The sequence below is a fragment of the Staurois parvus genome, unplaced genomic scaffold (assembly GCF_062004578.1).
Source record: "Staurois parvus isolate SC_StPar_1 unplaced genomic scaffold, SC_StPar_1.0 ptg000251l, whole genome shotgun sequence".
Lineage (NCBI taxonomy): Eukaryota > Metazoa > Chordata > Amphibia > Anura > Ranidae > Staurois > Staurois parvus.
This window is the reverse complement of record NW_028318047.1, coordinates 6,610,842-6,626,975: the sequence shown is the minus strand read 5'-3', so window position 1 is coordinate 6,626,975 and position 16,134 is coordinate 6,610,842. Positions and strand designations below refer to the sequence as shown.

General features: G+C 43.9%; 1 protein-coding gene across 1 annotated transcript in view; it reads left to right on the top strand.

Annotated features, from left to right (window-relative positions):
- Positions 1-16,134, top strand: part of FTCD (formimidoyltransferase cyclodeaminase) — a 51,958-nt gene that overhangs the window by 10,267 nt on the left and 25,557 nt on the right. The window contains exons 3-6 of the mRNA XM_089680870.1: positions 6,497-6,625; positions 12,771-12,859; positions 13,136-13,315; positions 14,720-14,857. Of these exons, the coding sequence (XP_089536996.1) occupies positions 6,497-6,625; positions 12,771-12,859; positions 13,136-13,315; positions 14,720-14,857 (536 nt within the window). The remainder of the gene's footprint in view (positions 1-6,496; positions 6,626-12,770; positions 12,860-13,135; positions 13,316-14,719; positions 14,858-16,134) is intronic.

Sequence of the window (16,134 nt, the reverse complement as noted above, 5' to 3'; positions counted from 1 at the left end):
AGCAGACGACAGAGACACATGGCGCAGGGTGGCGGTGGATGCAGCAGTGTTCGGAAGCCAAACACAGGCCTCGGTTAAAAAGCGGAAGCCGTCAGCAGCGTGAGCAGACGACAGAGGCACATGGCGCAGGGTGGCGGTGGAGGCAGCAGTATTCGTAAGCCATACACAGGCCTAGGTTAAAAAGTGGAAGCCGTCAGCAGCGTGAGCAGACGACAGAGACACATGGCGCAGGGTGGCGGTGGATGCAGCAGTGTTCGGAAGCCAAACACAGGCCTCGGTTAAAAAGCGGAAGCCGTCAGCAGCGTGAGCAGACGACAGAGGCACATGGCGCAGGGTGGCGGTGGAGGCAGCAGTATTTGGATGCCATACACAGGCCTAGGTTAAAAAGCGGAAGCCGTCAGCAGCGTGAGCAGACGACAGAGGCACATGGCGCAGGGTGGCGGTGGAGGCAGCAGTATTCGGAAGCCATACACAGGCCTAGGTTTAAAACTGGAACCCAGCAGCGTGAGCAGACGACAAAGACGCACATGGCAGAGGATGGATCTGGCAGCAGTATGAGAAGGCAGTACAGGGGCCCGTGGCACAGTGTGGTGATGGGGGCTACAGCAACTGGATGCCAGAAAGTGGCCGATAGGGCTATATACTGCATGACTACATAGGTGGTTTTTATAGTACTTTATTTTGGCCTCCCTCTCAGCAGGTGTGAAAAAGGCCACCATTTTTGAACGGTAGCGAGGGTCCAACAAGGTGGACAGCCAAAAGTCATCCCTCTGTCTGATGGTTATTATTCGGCTGTCGCTACGCAAGCAACCGAGCATGCTATGGGCCATTTGTGCCAAGGAATGCGAGGGACTCCCTGCCTCCATCTCCACAGCATACTGCCACGGTGCGTCTGGGTCCTCTGTCTCCTCCTCCTCCTCTACCAGATGCTCCTGCTCCTCCACTCCTGTCCGCTGAGTGGAAAAACCACCCATTTCACTCAATAATTCCTGAGCACCAATGTCCTCCTCTACCTCCTCCTCTTCTTCCTGTCCTGCCCCCACAGGGGTCATGGGGCGTTGAGATCTGTGCGCCACGTCTACCGCACCCTGACCAGCCATTGTTAACAGCATTTGTTCCAAGATGTGCAACAGAGGAATGACGTCGTTCATCCCATAGTCCTGCCGACTCACGAATAGCGTGGCCTCCTCAAAGCGCCTGAGCAAGCGGCAGGTGTCACGCATGAGCTGCCAATGGCTGACATCTAAGTTACACAGGGGAGTACCTTTATCCGCTTGTAACATCAGGAAATCGGTGATGGCCTTTCGCTGTTCGTAAAGGCGGTCTAACATATGTAGGGTTGAATTCCACCTTGTTGCAACGTCGCAGATCAGGCGATGCTGTGGAATTCCGTTCTGCCGCTGCAGCTCAAGGAGGGTGTGCTTTGCGGTGTAGGAATGGCTGAAATGCATGCAAAGTTTACGTGACATTTTAAGGATGTCTTGCAGTGGGATGGTGGATTTTAGGAACCGCTTGACAGCCAGATTGAACACGTGAGCCATGCATGGCGCATGGCACAACCTTCCTTGACGCAGAGCAGACACCATGTTCTTTCCGTTGTCGGTCAACATGGTTCCGATTTTCAGTTTGCGCGGAGACAGCCATCTGTCGATTTCTCTGTTCATTACACTCAGAAGTTCCTCCCCTGTGTGACTACGTTCGCCAAGGCATACCAGGTGCAGCACAGCGTGACACCGTTGCGCCCTGCACATGTGATATGCCGGTCGGGTAATGGGACTTGGCACGGGGGTGGCGGCTGAGGACACGGCAGAAGAAGAGGTGGTAGAGGCTGACATCTTTGCTGGACCAAGGACGTGCAAACGTGGAGGCAAAAGCGGCGTGACCTGTCCAAGTTGCTAGTGTGGCTGTGCCGGCACCACGTTCACCCAGTGGGCCGTAAATGACATGTACTGTCCCTGACCGTAGTTACAGCTCCACACGTCGGCGCTGCCGTGCACTTTGGCAGAGACCGACATGCTCAAAGACTGGCCCACCATCTCTTCTACATGTCAATGCAGGGCTGGCACTGCCTTTTTGGCGAAGAAATGCCGGCTTGGCACTCTCCACCGCGGCTCGGCACAAGCCATCATTTCTCGGAAAGGTGCTGAGTCCACCACTTGGAAATGGAGGGACTGCAGCACCAGCAACTTGGACAGGAGGACGTTCAGCTTCTGCACCGTCGGGTGCGTTCTCGCAAACTGTTGTCTCTTGGAAACGGATTCCAAGAAAGACTGCTGACGGAATCCGTGAAGAGGAGTAGCAGGAGAAGGAGCATCTGAACGAGCGGAAGATGCCAACGAGCGACAACTCCCCTCAGCAGAGGTGTTGGAGCCTTGACTGGCTGATAGAGGGCGATTGACGTCGGGTGACGGAGCAAGTAACGGAGCGGGTGATGGAGCGGGGGCTGGGGCAGGCAGAACCGCCGTATCTTTATCACGGTTTTCCCAGGCCACTGAATGGCGACGCTGCATATGCTGACGCAACGCTGTAGTCCTAACATTGGCCCCCTGGCCACGCTTGACTTTCTGGCCACATAGTCGACATACGGCTACGTTTACTTCCTCGGGCGGCGTGACGAAAAATTGCCACACCGCCGAGTAGGAAACTTTGCCCCCGCTACTCCTCACTGGCTGACTGCTACTTCCTCCGTGCACACCGGCACCACTACTGGCCGTGGTGGTAGGCTGCAGTGGAGCTGGTGCTCTACTCCATGGCCGTTTGGCTCCACTGACACTGCTGCGACCCTGCTGCCTCCTGGGCAACCCACCGACTGTTTTGCTCGCTGGCAAGCTGGCACCCTCTTCTCCTGATGATGCGGAAGCAATAGCCTGATGACGACGAGGCTGCCAAGTGCGATCAGCCTCATCATCATCAATTAGGGTCTCCACGTCACTACTAGCCCCCTCGGCTGCGTGTGGGTCAGGAGACAGACCTGTCTCTAGACCGGCTACCGAGCCACTCTCCTCGCCAGTACTTCTTCGCCTGGCTGCTGAAGAGGCTGATGTCTCCCCCCGTTCCTGACCGCCCTCTGTTAGCTCTTCCTCACTGTACAGTGGGGCTGAGCCCACAGCATGCGATACTTCGCTTGGTGAGGGAACACCAAAGGACAGGGGCAGGTCAAGGACACGTGATTTCAGTGGGCTTGCTCCCGGGCCATGCCAACTAACGGTTGTGTCTGATGTACCCACCAACCGTTGGCTGTAGGTGTCAGAGGTGACCTGGGAAGAGGAAGACGACCGAGCCAACCAATCGATGACGGCAGGGTTGTCGGTGGAGACACGACCGCTGGATGACACCGGGAGCACTGGCCTCTGGCTGCGACTAGTGCTGCCTCGACCCCTTCCTCTGCTGCCACGTCTGCTCGCTCCTGAAACATTGCCTCCTCTGCCACTCCTCTGTGTGTTGTCTGACATACTCTTTAATTCAATAAGCACCCCAAAAATAAAACCGGATTTAACTCTTTGAACGTACAATAGTGGTTGTGAAGCAGAAAGTCAGTTTATTTAGCACAATCGGTCAATTGCAGCTTGCCGTTGGCTGGAAACTGTACGTTTGTGTCACTGGAATGCACTAATCACCCAAAAAATATTACCGCCAGCCGGCGTGTAAATGGATTTAACTCTTTGAACGTACAATAGTGGTTGTGAAGCAGAAAGTCAGTTTATTTTGCACAATCGGCAAACTGCAGCACCAACTGTGCACGACAGCCACCAAAAAAAAAAATGGTGTATGTCACTTTAAATTTTCGATTCTTTGATAGCTGTGTCCCTGAGTAACGATTCTGTGTCCCTGAGTAACGATTCTGTGGCCCTAAAGTCTCTGTGGCCCTAACTCTGTCCCTAATACAGACAGGTCTGTCTCTCTTGAATGACCGGAGGCTAATGGAGAATTCTAAGATGGCCGCGATTTATAGCTCCACCATTACACAGTGTTGGCTGGCTGGCTGCTGATTGGCTAATGCGATCACATGTCATGATTCATGACTCATGAATGCATTATGGGTCAGCGCGCCTTGTCTGCGCGCCTTCCCAGAGATCCCCGCCCCATCTTCTCTGTCCATTTTCTCCTGTCGCCACACATGTCGCCGCCATTTTTGGGAAAATTCGATTCGTGCATCCGAAGTTTGCTAATCTTCGGATTCGTCGCGAATAGAATTTTTCCAAATCTTCGTAACTAATTCCACTTTGTCATGTTCGATTCGCTCATCTCTAATTATTGCCACTGAAAGGTCAAACACGTGGAGAGGATATAGCAAATGCTGTAATTGGTTGCATTGAAAAATATCATATTCCACTTGATAAAATCGTCTCAATTGCAACAGACGGGGCAAAAAGTATGAACGGCGTAAAATGGATTTGTTGCTATTATGAAAGAAAAAATTAGTCACGAGATACTTACATACCATTGCATCATACATCAAGAAGCACTTTGTGCACAGACATTTCCAGAAGAAATGTGCAAAGTTATGGAATTGGTGACTAAGATGATCAACTCCATTGTAGCTAAAGCTCTTCATCATCGCCAATTTAAAGAATTTTTAGTTGAAATTGAGAGTGAGTACGTAGATCTTCTGCTGCATAACAAGGTACGTTGGTTATCAAGAGGAAACGTTTTGAAACGTTTTGCTTCCTTATCAGAAATCAAAGCATTTTTCCTCGAAGGGTGTTCACTATCCAGAATTAACAAACGATCAGTGTACCCAAAAACTGTATTTCATGGTGGATGTTACTTCCCATCTAAATCAGCTTAATCATAAACTACAGGGGAAAGGAAACACAATTTTTTCGATGTTAGAAGTTATTTCGTTTGAAAACAAATTATCTGTTTTTGCTCAAGATTTTGACAGAGAAACTTTGATTCACTTTCCAAGCCTGTTGAAACATCGCCAAGAAAATAATTCTGATATTGACATTACCTATTTTAAAACAGCACTTTTAAATATGAGGGAAGCTTTTCTCAAGAGGTTTCAGGAATTCAGAAACCTCAAAGCGACGTTGGCCTTTGTTAAAAAAACCTCTGGATGCCACTGTAACGGAATTAAATTTTTCTCCCTTTAATATTGACATTGGCAACTTTGAAATGCAATTGCTGGATTTAAAAAACAAAACTGTGGAGCTCGAAATTTGAACGTCTTTGTGCTGATTTAGAAAGATTGGAGAAAAACAAATGTGATCTTAGTTCACAGAACAAGTGGTCTGCTTTGAAAGACCTGGAGAAGGAAGATATGTTGATTTTTAACACCTGACTCATATAATCAACTAAAAAAGCTAGCGTTTGCTGTTCTTTCCTTGTTCGGGTCTACATATTTATGCGAACAATAATTTTCAAGCATGAACCTTATCGAGAGTAAATTGAGAAATCGTCTCATCGATGAGAACCTGGAATCGTGCCTAAAATTAAAAACAACATACAAACCTGACTTACTCAAACTATCCAAGGAAATGCAAGGCCAATGTTCACATTAGTGGTTGTGACTTTGTCAGTCATTGTCAGGATGTAATTTTCTCTACATTGTAAGGCAAATTTTACGGAATTTAACGTTATCGATAAATAATATCGTTCTAAAGTTTTTGTTTTATTAGTTGTGTTTATTTGTATCCTCCCGACCTATGTGGATACTTGCATGCAGAATATTCTCAATAAAAACTTATTGAAACTAAAAACAGTGTACCATCCTATGTATTTTCAGTTTTAAAAATGTGGCTCTCAAAATAAATTTCAATCGTGGTTTTGGCGAGATTTGGCTCAGTTGAAAAAAAAAGATTGCCCACCACTGGTCTAGAACAATAGGTTAAATCTTTTATACCTCTTTAGGTATAATTGTAATATGTGCCATCAAGAATTTTCCTCATCTCAATCTCTTCTCCCAAATCGATAATATATATGCAAATTATGGGCACCAATTGTTCTAGATTTTCTCTATAATATCTGATCGTATACCTGTCCAGCCCTGGACTCTTTTCCTGCTACTGTGCTTTTCAACGCTCCCTTGATTTCTTCTTGTGTTCTAGGTCTCTCTAGGGACGCTAGTCCCATTGGTTTTGTTTTAATTCCAAGCAGTGGAGGACTGGAACATTTGCCCCCTGGGCACTGCAGATAATTTGGGCTGGTGAACCTGATTGGAGATCCTTCACCATTTAGACATTAATACCTCTGGAACAGTGTACATTTTGTGCTGAAAATGTTATACCCTATAACTTCTCTCAACTCAGGTCACCAGAGATGAGAATATAAGCCTTCATGATTTATTCCTGTGCAGAAAGCAGTGTGACACTTTCAGTAAACTATTAATATTCCTCTTTTATCATTTTAACTGATGCAGACAAATGGGAGTTGAGAATATCCAGTTGGCTGATAAAATAAATTACAGTGCACATCATCCTGTTCCCTGTCTATCTTAAGTGAACACATTCTGGACTTGGTCATTAGTATTAACTTGTTTAATCATGGGTTTCAGGAGAGCATCCTCGGATGGGAGCTCTGGACGTCTGTCCCTTTATTCCTGTCAGAAATGTAACAATGGCAGAATGTGTATCCTATGCAAATATATTTGCAGAGAAACTGGCTAAAGAACTGCACGTACCAGGTAAGTGAAATAATGTTTTGATACTAGTAATCTGATACTAGTAATCACTCAAATATAAACCCATCATGTGAGAAATATACAGATTGTGGAGCTTCTTCTGAAAATGAGGTTGTTTTCAGAATGGGGTTCACAAGGCTTTCTTTGTATTTCTCTCATGATGGGTTTTCCTTGAGGCTCCTTAACAGTAGTTGCGTTTTCTTGTGTGCCACATTTTTCACAAAAGCAACAATCTGTCGGTTTCCTTTAAAAATGCACTGCAACACCGGCAAGCCTAGCTCCTCGTCTATTTGTGAACATGGTGACGTGTGCTGCATATGTGTTTTGGAGAGTCTCCAAAATCACTGTACCTGACCTTTCAGCATGCCACTGAGTATTCATATAAATACATGCTTGCTGTGTTGTGGCCCAATATTGATGGGTCAGCCATGGTGTTTGTGGGTTTTTAATCGTGCTTTGAAAGAACACCAGCCAGAATAGGTTATTTGTAACATTTTTAATGGCAGGGTAGGGCTAGTGGAGCTATCTGAGGTCCCTATGCTTTGTTTTGAATGTTTGCTGCACCTATTATGCGTTAGTCATGTAACATTCTGTACTGCAAAATCTGTTTTTGCTGGAATTGTAATATAATCATTCACACACAACTGGTCTTGAAAGCTTTGAATGGTTACTTTATATTTGCAGACAAAAATTAATTTTCTTCTGTGACTGTTTGCAATGCCTACAGCACAACAAAGCTAGACATTGCTGAAGGGTTTATTTGCCAGCCGCATGGCGAAAAAAAAAAAGTGAATCTCTGACCAATAGGTTTATAAAGCCAATTTCAGGAGTAAATCACTAGACAAAGCTGGGGGGTATTCCCATGATGGACATATGCTCCACCTACTAGAGGCAGCTCAGTCACTAAACAGTACACAGTGGGTATTTTACATTCTACATGATGGTGTTGAAAGAGGGGTGGCGGTACAAATTGCTACTTTTTTCAGTTTTTGTTGACACTAGATTAGCTAGGGAACCTTATTTTAAACAGTTTTTTTGGTGGCCAGGCAGTGAATGGGCAGTGAATGAGATCCTGGCCAGACATCTCTGGGTAAAGGGTCCAGGCCTCAAAATCCAGGCTGTAACTGCAAAGAAAGTTTGCTTGCTAATTGTCCATCCTTGTAAAGAACAGACAAAGCTGGAATATGAAGTGCAGACTAAGGCTGGATCCTTCCTACTCCTTTTTCTGTGGCAAGGCAATTTGTTCCTCTGTGGTGGTTTATGTACACTACTAGTGTTGTCAAACTGAATCAGGTTAGGATGCTTCTCCAGCCAAGCACTCCAGCATTTAATATTTCTTTACTGCTCAATCTTCTTGAATGTTGAGCAGGAGATGAGATTCCTCTGACGACAAAGTCCCCTGCACAGACCCGATGTCTAGGCCCTCTCCTCAGCCAGCCAGGCTGGTATCTATTGTGAGGATATACCTAGAGGAAACTACAGTCAGGCCCATGCAGGAATGCAGAATCTGGCAGCTCCTGGACTGTAGAATTTGAACTTTGTCCTAGGCACAGCTCAAGCTCTCTCCCAAAGCAAAATTCTGCCTCTCCCAAACTCTAGATACTGCAGGAGATGAGTTGTGGCCAGGGTATGTACCAAAAGGTTCAGTCTCTAACCAAACTGTGGACATCAGAAAAGGTGTCAGTAGTCTGAGGGTCTCAAATGACTGCTAGACAACTCACAAGGTTACAGCTCTTCATATGTAAAGCAGTATGTGTCACAGCAAAAGGAGCTGAAATAGAATCTCCAACCCTCGGAGTTATGGCAGCTGTAGCCTTGAGTCTGACAAAGATTTGTGAGAACTTTTGCCATCGTGTTTCCACAGCCAAAGACTGAGGCTGCTAAGGCACAGGCAGGTCAGATATTGATTCTACAGGTGAAAGCATTGAATGCTTATGGCCTCTGCCATGAGATCTGGCAACAAGTGCAATTTTGTACATAAAATGAGGGGCAATACCAGTCAGAACAAGAAGCCCCATGAAGCAGGAGAGTTCAGGCACTGCAGGATGCCCCAGAGGTAAAGATGTCTGTACACACAGACTACATAAGATAGACCAGGAACAGAGGCAGAGATCAAGCCCCATAAAGTTCCCCAAGAAGAGGTCTACAGCTCTCCTAGGTGTCCCAGGTCACAATGGCAAAAAGGAAACCGTGTGCCCACACAACCAGAGGGGAGATGGGATGAAGCACTCTGCACCCTATATCCATCTTTATGCTGCAGGATTGAGAAGTCCTCATTGTATGTGTGTCTCACAGGACTTCCACACCACTAGGAAAAAAAAAAGTTCAAGCAAAAAGGCATGGTTTCTTCAACCATCACCAACACAGTTGATCTACAAAGGGGTACCTTTCCTGTGACAGGTCATCAACTTTCAGAGTGGGGGTGCTGTTTGCATTGGGGAGACCTTGACAGAACAACCAGGTTACTTGGTCTCGCAGGCCACTCTGATCCAGAATAGGGCTGTCACAGTTGAACCTGTACTCTCAAGGCACTGTATGTGATGGCAGATTGAGCTGGGGGAACTAAAAGTATTTAGATTATCCTGCAAGTTATACTGCTTAGCAGCTCAGTCTTGAGGACTGAAGAAAAAGTAAAGCATTTCCTTCAGCAATTCATCTAACAAATGAGGGTTTGCCCATCATCAAATGCAAGACCTCCCTTTTTTTTTTTTTTTTTTTTTTTTCTTCTATCTGGAGAATGTTTGTGTTTGGATTTGCTTGTCACCTATAAACGGATTACTCTTAGATCTGCAGTAAAATGTATTATACATTTTGTTATGAATTGTTTTGTTGCTGCCTAAAACAGGCCATATGAGTACAAAAATTAATGAAATTTTATGTCAAGAATGAGTGTTTGATTTTTCAAATAATTGGTGTACCCACCGTGACAGACAATTTTTGTGTGGCTATCAAACATGTTGGGAATTATTATCAGTGCAATTTTTCTAATCGTTTACAGGGTTATCAATTTTAAACAAAACTGAAATGTGCAGAAGCAAAAAAAAGTTCTGTTACGAAAGTGACATGTAATTTTGTTGACCATAGTGTGTGTGTGTGTGTGTGTGTGTGTGTGTGTGTGTGTGTGTACGTGTCTACAATAGCAAAAAAAAGTCCCCTGCAGCTGTAGGGGACAAGCAAATTTAATGTACCGGTATTTTGTGTCCTGCAGCCTTGTAATCACAAGAATCTAGACAGATAAGGCTGGAAATGTGTGAAGGAATGCTTTTTAACTTGATAAACCCAGTGTTATTTGAGGTCAAAATACATTGCATCGATAAAATATAGTGGTGTAGCGCTGAAAACTAAATGTGCAAACTCCACCATAAGCTAAAAAAACATAAATCACATAAATGAATGAATATAAATATATGATCTTTCAAGATCTACAAAAACAGTGTCTCAAACTGTATTATCAGTATACAAAGTGCATATGATGAAGCTGGTCCTATGCCCGGACCCTCATACAGTGACAATACCCAGTTCCACTTGGGACCAAACCCCAAAAGATTAGGTGCTATATACAGTGGATCCCAAAATAAGGGATATGATCACAAACAAAGTGAATGATAAAGTGTATCCCAAAATTGTGATCTAAACCAAATAAAGTGACTAGTGAATAATGTTAAACACAATATATAAACATAAACGTATAAAACGATAAAAAAAGTTGCCAAGAATAGCAAAGATGGCAATTGCTGCCAAAATGTGCCTATATCTGTTACCTATAACGCTGCCACCTCTCCCTCTCTCCTCCACTCTGTTGGGGTCCCCCAAGGCTCTGTCCTCGGGCCCCTTCTCTTCTCCATCTACACCTCCTCCCTTGGCCAACTGATACACTCCCACAGCTTCAACTACCACCTCTACGCCAATGACACGCAATTCTTCCTCTCTACTCCTCGCCTCACCCCTTCAGTCTCCGCCTAAATCACCTGCCTACAGAATGACCTATCAGACTGGATGTCACTCCACTTCCTCAAATTTTAAACCTTTCCAAAACCGAGCTCCTATATTTCCCCCCCCAGCCCGCGACCCCCTCTCCATCACAACCAACAGCGCCACCATCAGTCCCACCCCGCAAGCCACAGTCCTAGGTGTCGCTCTAGACTCAAATCTGTCCTTCCTGAAAACCCATCTCTTCAGGGAAGCCTACCCCACCCTCACCTAACAGCTGATCTCCTCCTACCACTCCATCCCCCACAGCCACTTCCTCGTGTACCACTATCCCCTCCCTCCTAGATTGTAAGCTCGAAAGAGCAGGGCCCTCGAACCTCTTGTATATTTTGTTACTGTATTGTCTCATGTACTGTCCTCTACTATAATGTACAGCGCTGAGCAAACTTTTTGGCGCTATATAAACACTGTATTATAATATCTTCAAACCAAGTGCTATAGTGCTGGTGCAGATGGGGAGCATATATCCTTAGATGGCAGGCATGCTCCTTGCTGCGACCCAAAAGGGTAAACACGCCTTTTGGATCACTCTGGATCCTACAGGTACCAACTCTCCAGGTCACTCTGATTCCACTGAACCTCACTGGTAACTTCCTTCCAATATAAATCACTCTTCCATTCAGGGATAAACGCAGTGCAGGCCAATAAATGAGTATCACATTACAGCCACGAAAGGACAAAAAACCGAGTCTCCCATAGTGCAACACTATTTAATATGTTAAATCGCCAAATATTGCACTTCCATTAACGCGGATCAAACAAGGCTTGTCACACCACTCAGTTTGGGTGTACTGTGTAAACCTGTTGTAGCAAGATAGCGCTCCGCCGGATGTGCCTGCCATCTCTAAGGATATATGCTCACCATCTGCACCAGCACTATAGCACGTGGTATGAAAATATAGGCACGTTTTGGCAGTAATTGCCATCTTTGCTATTCTTGGCAATTTGTTGGACACTTTTTTGAGTTTATTTATATATTGTGTTTAACATTATTCACTAGTCCCTTTTTATTTTGGTTTATATCACAATTTTGGGTTAATATATATATATATATATATATATATATATATATATATATATATATATATATATATATATCTCTATCTATCTATCGTTCACTTTGTGATCATAGCCCTTATTTTGTGATCCACTGTATATAGTCTTTTGGGGTTTGGTCCCAAGTGGGACTGGGTATTGTCACTGTATGAGGGTTTGGGCATAGGACCAGCTTTATCATATGCACTTTGTGTACTGATAATATCACAGTTTGAGACACTGTTTGTTTTTCTAGATCTTGAAAGATCTCACTTATATATTTATATTCATTAATTTATGTGATTTTTGTTTATTATTGTGGAGTTTGCACATTTAGTTATCAGCGCTACACCACTATTATATTTTATCACCAATATTTGTCCACTTATAGGTAGAGGATAGGGTGTTAGCAGCATATAGAAATTAGGTTCCATATTAGCACAGGGGGATCTCTATCACAATCTAAAATACATTGCATCGCTACCACAGAAGAGAGAATTTTTCCACAGGGAAAATTCAGAAACTATGATGGCACAATCTTTTATAACAAATTAAATGACAATTTTTTATTTTGTGTGTGTGTGTGTGTGTGTGTGTGTGTGTGTGTGTGTGTGTGTGTCCCCGTTCCTTTTGGTCACTGCCCACTTCTCTTAATTTGCAGTCACGAGTATTTATTATTATTTCAGGGGGAAAAAAGTGCATTTTATCTTATTCTTCATGAGCCTCCAAAGCATTCCACTCACATCAGTGGCTTGTGAGTGCAATGTCAGGCACCTGCAAACTTGTTTACCAGCCCGCTGCCCATGCCTCCTGTATGCTTTCAGATGGAGAGCCAGAAGAAGTGTCAATGGACTAAGAGTGCGCTGATTACTACATTCATGTTACATTGATAACTACAAGTCTGTTTTCCAGGGTGGAAAGTGTGACCTGTTTACAAAACTCTGAATGAATGATGCAACTGTGCTATCAGGGCCCTGCACAGCCTTGCAGATGTTAACTGTGACAGGAACGGGGTGGGGGTACTTGGTTACAGGTTACACCCCAAATATGGAGGTAACATGTTGCTGAAGGTGGAGTTTGCATTTTAATCTCTCATACATTTTTTTTTTTTTTTTAAATCCAGTTTATCTGTATGGAGAGGCAGCTTGCAGTGAAAGTCGAAGAGCTCTTCCAGCAGTGAGAGCTGGGGAGTATGAAGCACTTCCCACTAAGGTACAGGTGGTATTCCAAATTGGTCATTTGTTTGTAGGCTACATAAATGTAGGTTGGGGGCTTCTACCTGCGTAATTGTTCAGGGTCAGTAACGTCAAGAGTGTTGAAACTGAGATTAGCCAAACTAGTATTTTCAGAAAGGGAGATCATCAATAACAGCCTCCAAATTTTCTTTGGACAAATTTCCATTAAATGCTTTGGAAATAGAAGTGTCTCAAAATCCATGCTTGATTCTTTTTTTTTTTTTTTTTTTTTTTTTTTTTTTTTTCCATGTAGCTACAAAATCCAGAATGGAGTCCAGATTTTGGAGATTCAGTATTTGTTCCAAGCTGGGGGGCAACTGCAAGCGGTGCTCGAAAATTTCTTATTGCATATAATATTAATTTACTGACAACCAAAGAACTGGCTCATCGCATTGCCCTGAATATCAGAGAAGGAGGTCGTGGGAAAGGTCAGGTGAGAGAAACTATGGTGTTTTGGTGAATAATTGGACTGTATCATGTAATTTTCTAATCTACATATACAGTATGTGTAGTTTTACTGGCTATAGCAGGAATCGGGCGCACAGAAAATAGCAGGTCACACTTGTGCAGTATAGTACTGTGATAGTTTTCTATAAACGTTTGCTCCAGCATAGTTTCTGTAAATGTATGCAGATTACATGACAGCCTAGAAATGGAAACATTTTAAAGCTTTTTAACTACAATACCATGTATGATCTACTTTGTACAAATCAGTCTGTTGCAGTTTAAAGGATAGTCTCCTCCCTCTATCAAAACCATGTAAAAGGGAAGACTTGCCTGAACCATTAATTTAACATGTATCAAATCAGGCAGGCTCTACATGGTTGATGGTAGATCTAAAAGAGGTTGCCCAAGTGTATGGTCACCTTTTTAAGAATTATCATGTCTGACATAGTATCAAATATTTAACGCTTCTATTTCAAGCAGGAAATCTATCAAATGATGGTGAATCAAAGGTTATTTTTTTAAAACCTGAAAGGATTATTTTGGGCTGGGCTACCCATCTGAAATCATACCAGTCCAAAAATACCCAGAAAATACCCTTTTATGGCAAATTTTGCAGAAAGCAGCGTTGAAGATATTGATTTTATTTCATCACCTATTCATAAACAATCCAGACATAGATTGTAGAAAACTTGGGCAATGTTAGATTTATAGAGTTTTTTTTGGCCAGAAGTTTCCTGTGGGTTACAGGATTGTACTTATCTCTGCACTCCTGTGACCCAGATTCAGCTGACGTCACAGAGACCGATCAGGCTCTGCAGGGATCCTGACAATGTCCAGTTCCGCCCAGATGCCTGACTGGAATCTGGCTCAGCCTCTCAACTCTCTGCTAAGCGCCTACGCCAACTGCTCTCGCCCTCTCCACAGCCCAGTGCTCCAGTGAGCACTGGAGGGGCAGAGCTGAGAGCAGTCACTTAGTCACCACTCTGCTCAGTGAAGACCAAGAACTAAGCGATCAGCAGTCATGTGGTCACTCAGTTCTCGGGCTTAGGGCGGTGGGGAACAGTTGCAGCCATCTATGTAGGTGTATTTGTGTTTTTCCCAATCTTCCATCTTCTCTTAAGCACTCTGCTCCTACCAATCATTTTAATTCATTCAGTTTAAAAAAAAAAAAAAAAAAAAAAAAAAAGTTAATCCAGGCCTATGGCTGCTCCTTTTTTTTTTTTTTTTTTTTTTTTTTTTTTAAATCTATTTCATTCTTCTACCGTGCATTTGTTAAAACAAAATAAAGCTGTGATGTATAGTGGAGTTGCTGCGGTGGCCTGAGCAGTTAGTCTTCAGCCTCCTAAATGACACTGGTGTCCTTACCCCTTTTTTTTTGTTTTTGTTTTAGCCTGGTCGTCTGAAAAAAGTGCAGGCTATTGGATGGTATCTTCAAGAGGAGAACATGGCACAAGTGTCTGCAAATTTACTAGATTACGAGGTCACTCCACTACATGAAGTGTATGAGGAGACCCGCAAGGATGCCAAGGTACCCACTCTTCTATGCATTTAGCATTTCTCAATCGTACTGGTTATGGGAAATTGTTAATGTTTCTTCTGTTTTTATAGTGTTCTTGACCAAATGTAATATGGACAGCACAGTGGCTAAATGGTTAGCACTTCCGCCTGGCAGTACTAGTGTCGCTGGTTTGAATCCCAACCCCGGCACCACCTGCCTGGAGTTTGCATGTTCTCCCTGTGACTGCGTGGGTTTCCTCCCACTCTCCAAAGACATGCTGGTAGGTTAATTGGCTCCTGTCTAAATTGACCCTAGTATGTGTATGAATGTGAGTTAGGGACCTTAGATTGTACACCCCTGGAGGGTTAGGGACTGATGTGAATGTACAATATATGTATGTAAAAGCGCTGCGTAAATTGACGGCGCTATATAAGCTCCTGAAATAAATATAAGGGAGCAGGAAAACTTTGTAATAGCTAGCCCAAACTCAGAACGGATGTTTGTGGATTTCCTGTAGGTGTTTAGATTTCCTGCTGACCATTTTATGATCATTCTATTTGACAAAGCTAGCCTTCCAGTGAGTGTATATTTGGGCCTGCATGCACACTGGTTTGAAATGTGCAATGGCTCTAGATTGTAAGTTGTGTGTGTGTGTGTGTGTGTTTTTGTTTGTTTTTGTTTGCTTGTGTGGTGGTTTGTGTCTGTGTTTTTTTTTTTTTTTTTTTGTTTTTGTTTTTGTTTTTGTTTGTTTTTTTTTTGGCAGGGCACCATTTATTTATGTTTTTGAAGGTTTGGAACTGGACTACAGAGATCTGAGATGAAAACAAATGAAACCTTGCTTTGAAGTGCATCTGTTTCCTGCCCATATGATGACCTACTAATATTGCTGCAGCCAGCGGGGGGCAAGCCAGGCTGCTCCAAGCTCAAAGACTTTATTTCAGAACACTGGGAGGTGTACAGTAGATCGAGGTGGTGGCCATATTAAGGAGTTGACTGTGTCTTTTATAAACTACTGCCTTTATATTCTACAAGCCTCTATGACCCGTGTGGCAGGAGGAGCTAGCAGGGCTTAATATTCTTTGCCCAGGAAAAGCCTTCTCTCTTGGGGCTGTGAGGATTTGAGAAGACAAAACCTTTTTTTTTTTCTTTGGAACAAACTAGCATGGGCATAGGTTTAAGCTGCCGGGTCTAGAAGTGCTAATTGTGCAATACACTGGCCAAGGCACTGGCAGCTGTGAGATCGCTACATTCACTAGATTCGCAGTCTTATCACTGAGAGATCCGCATATTCTCGAACGGCTCAGCTG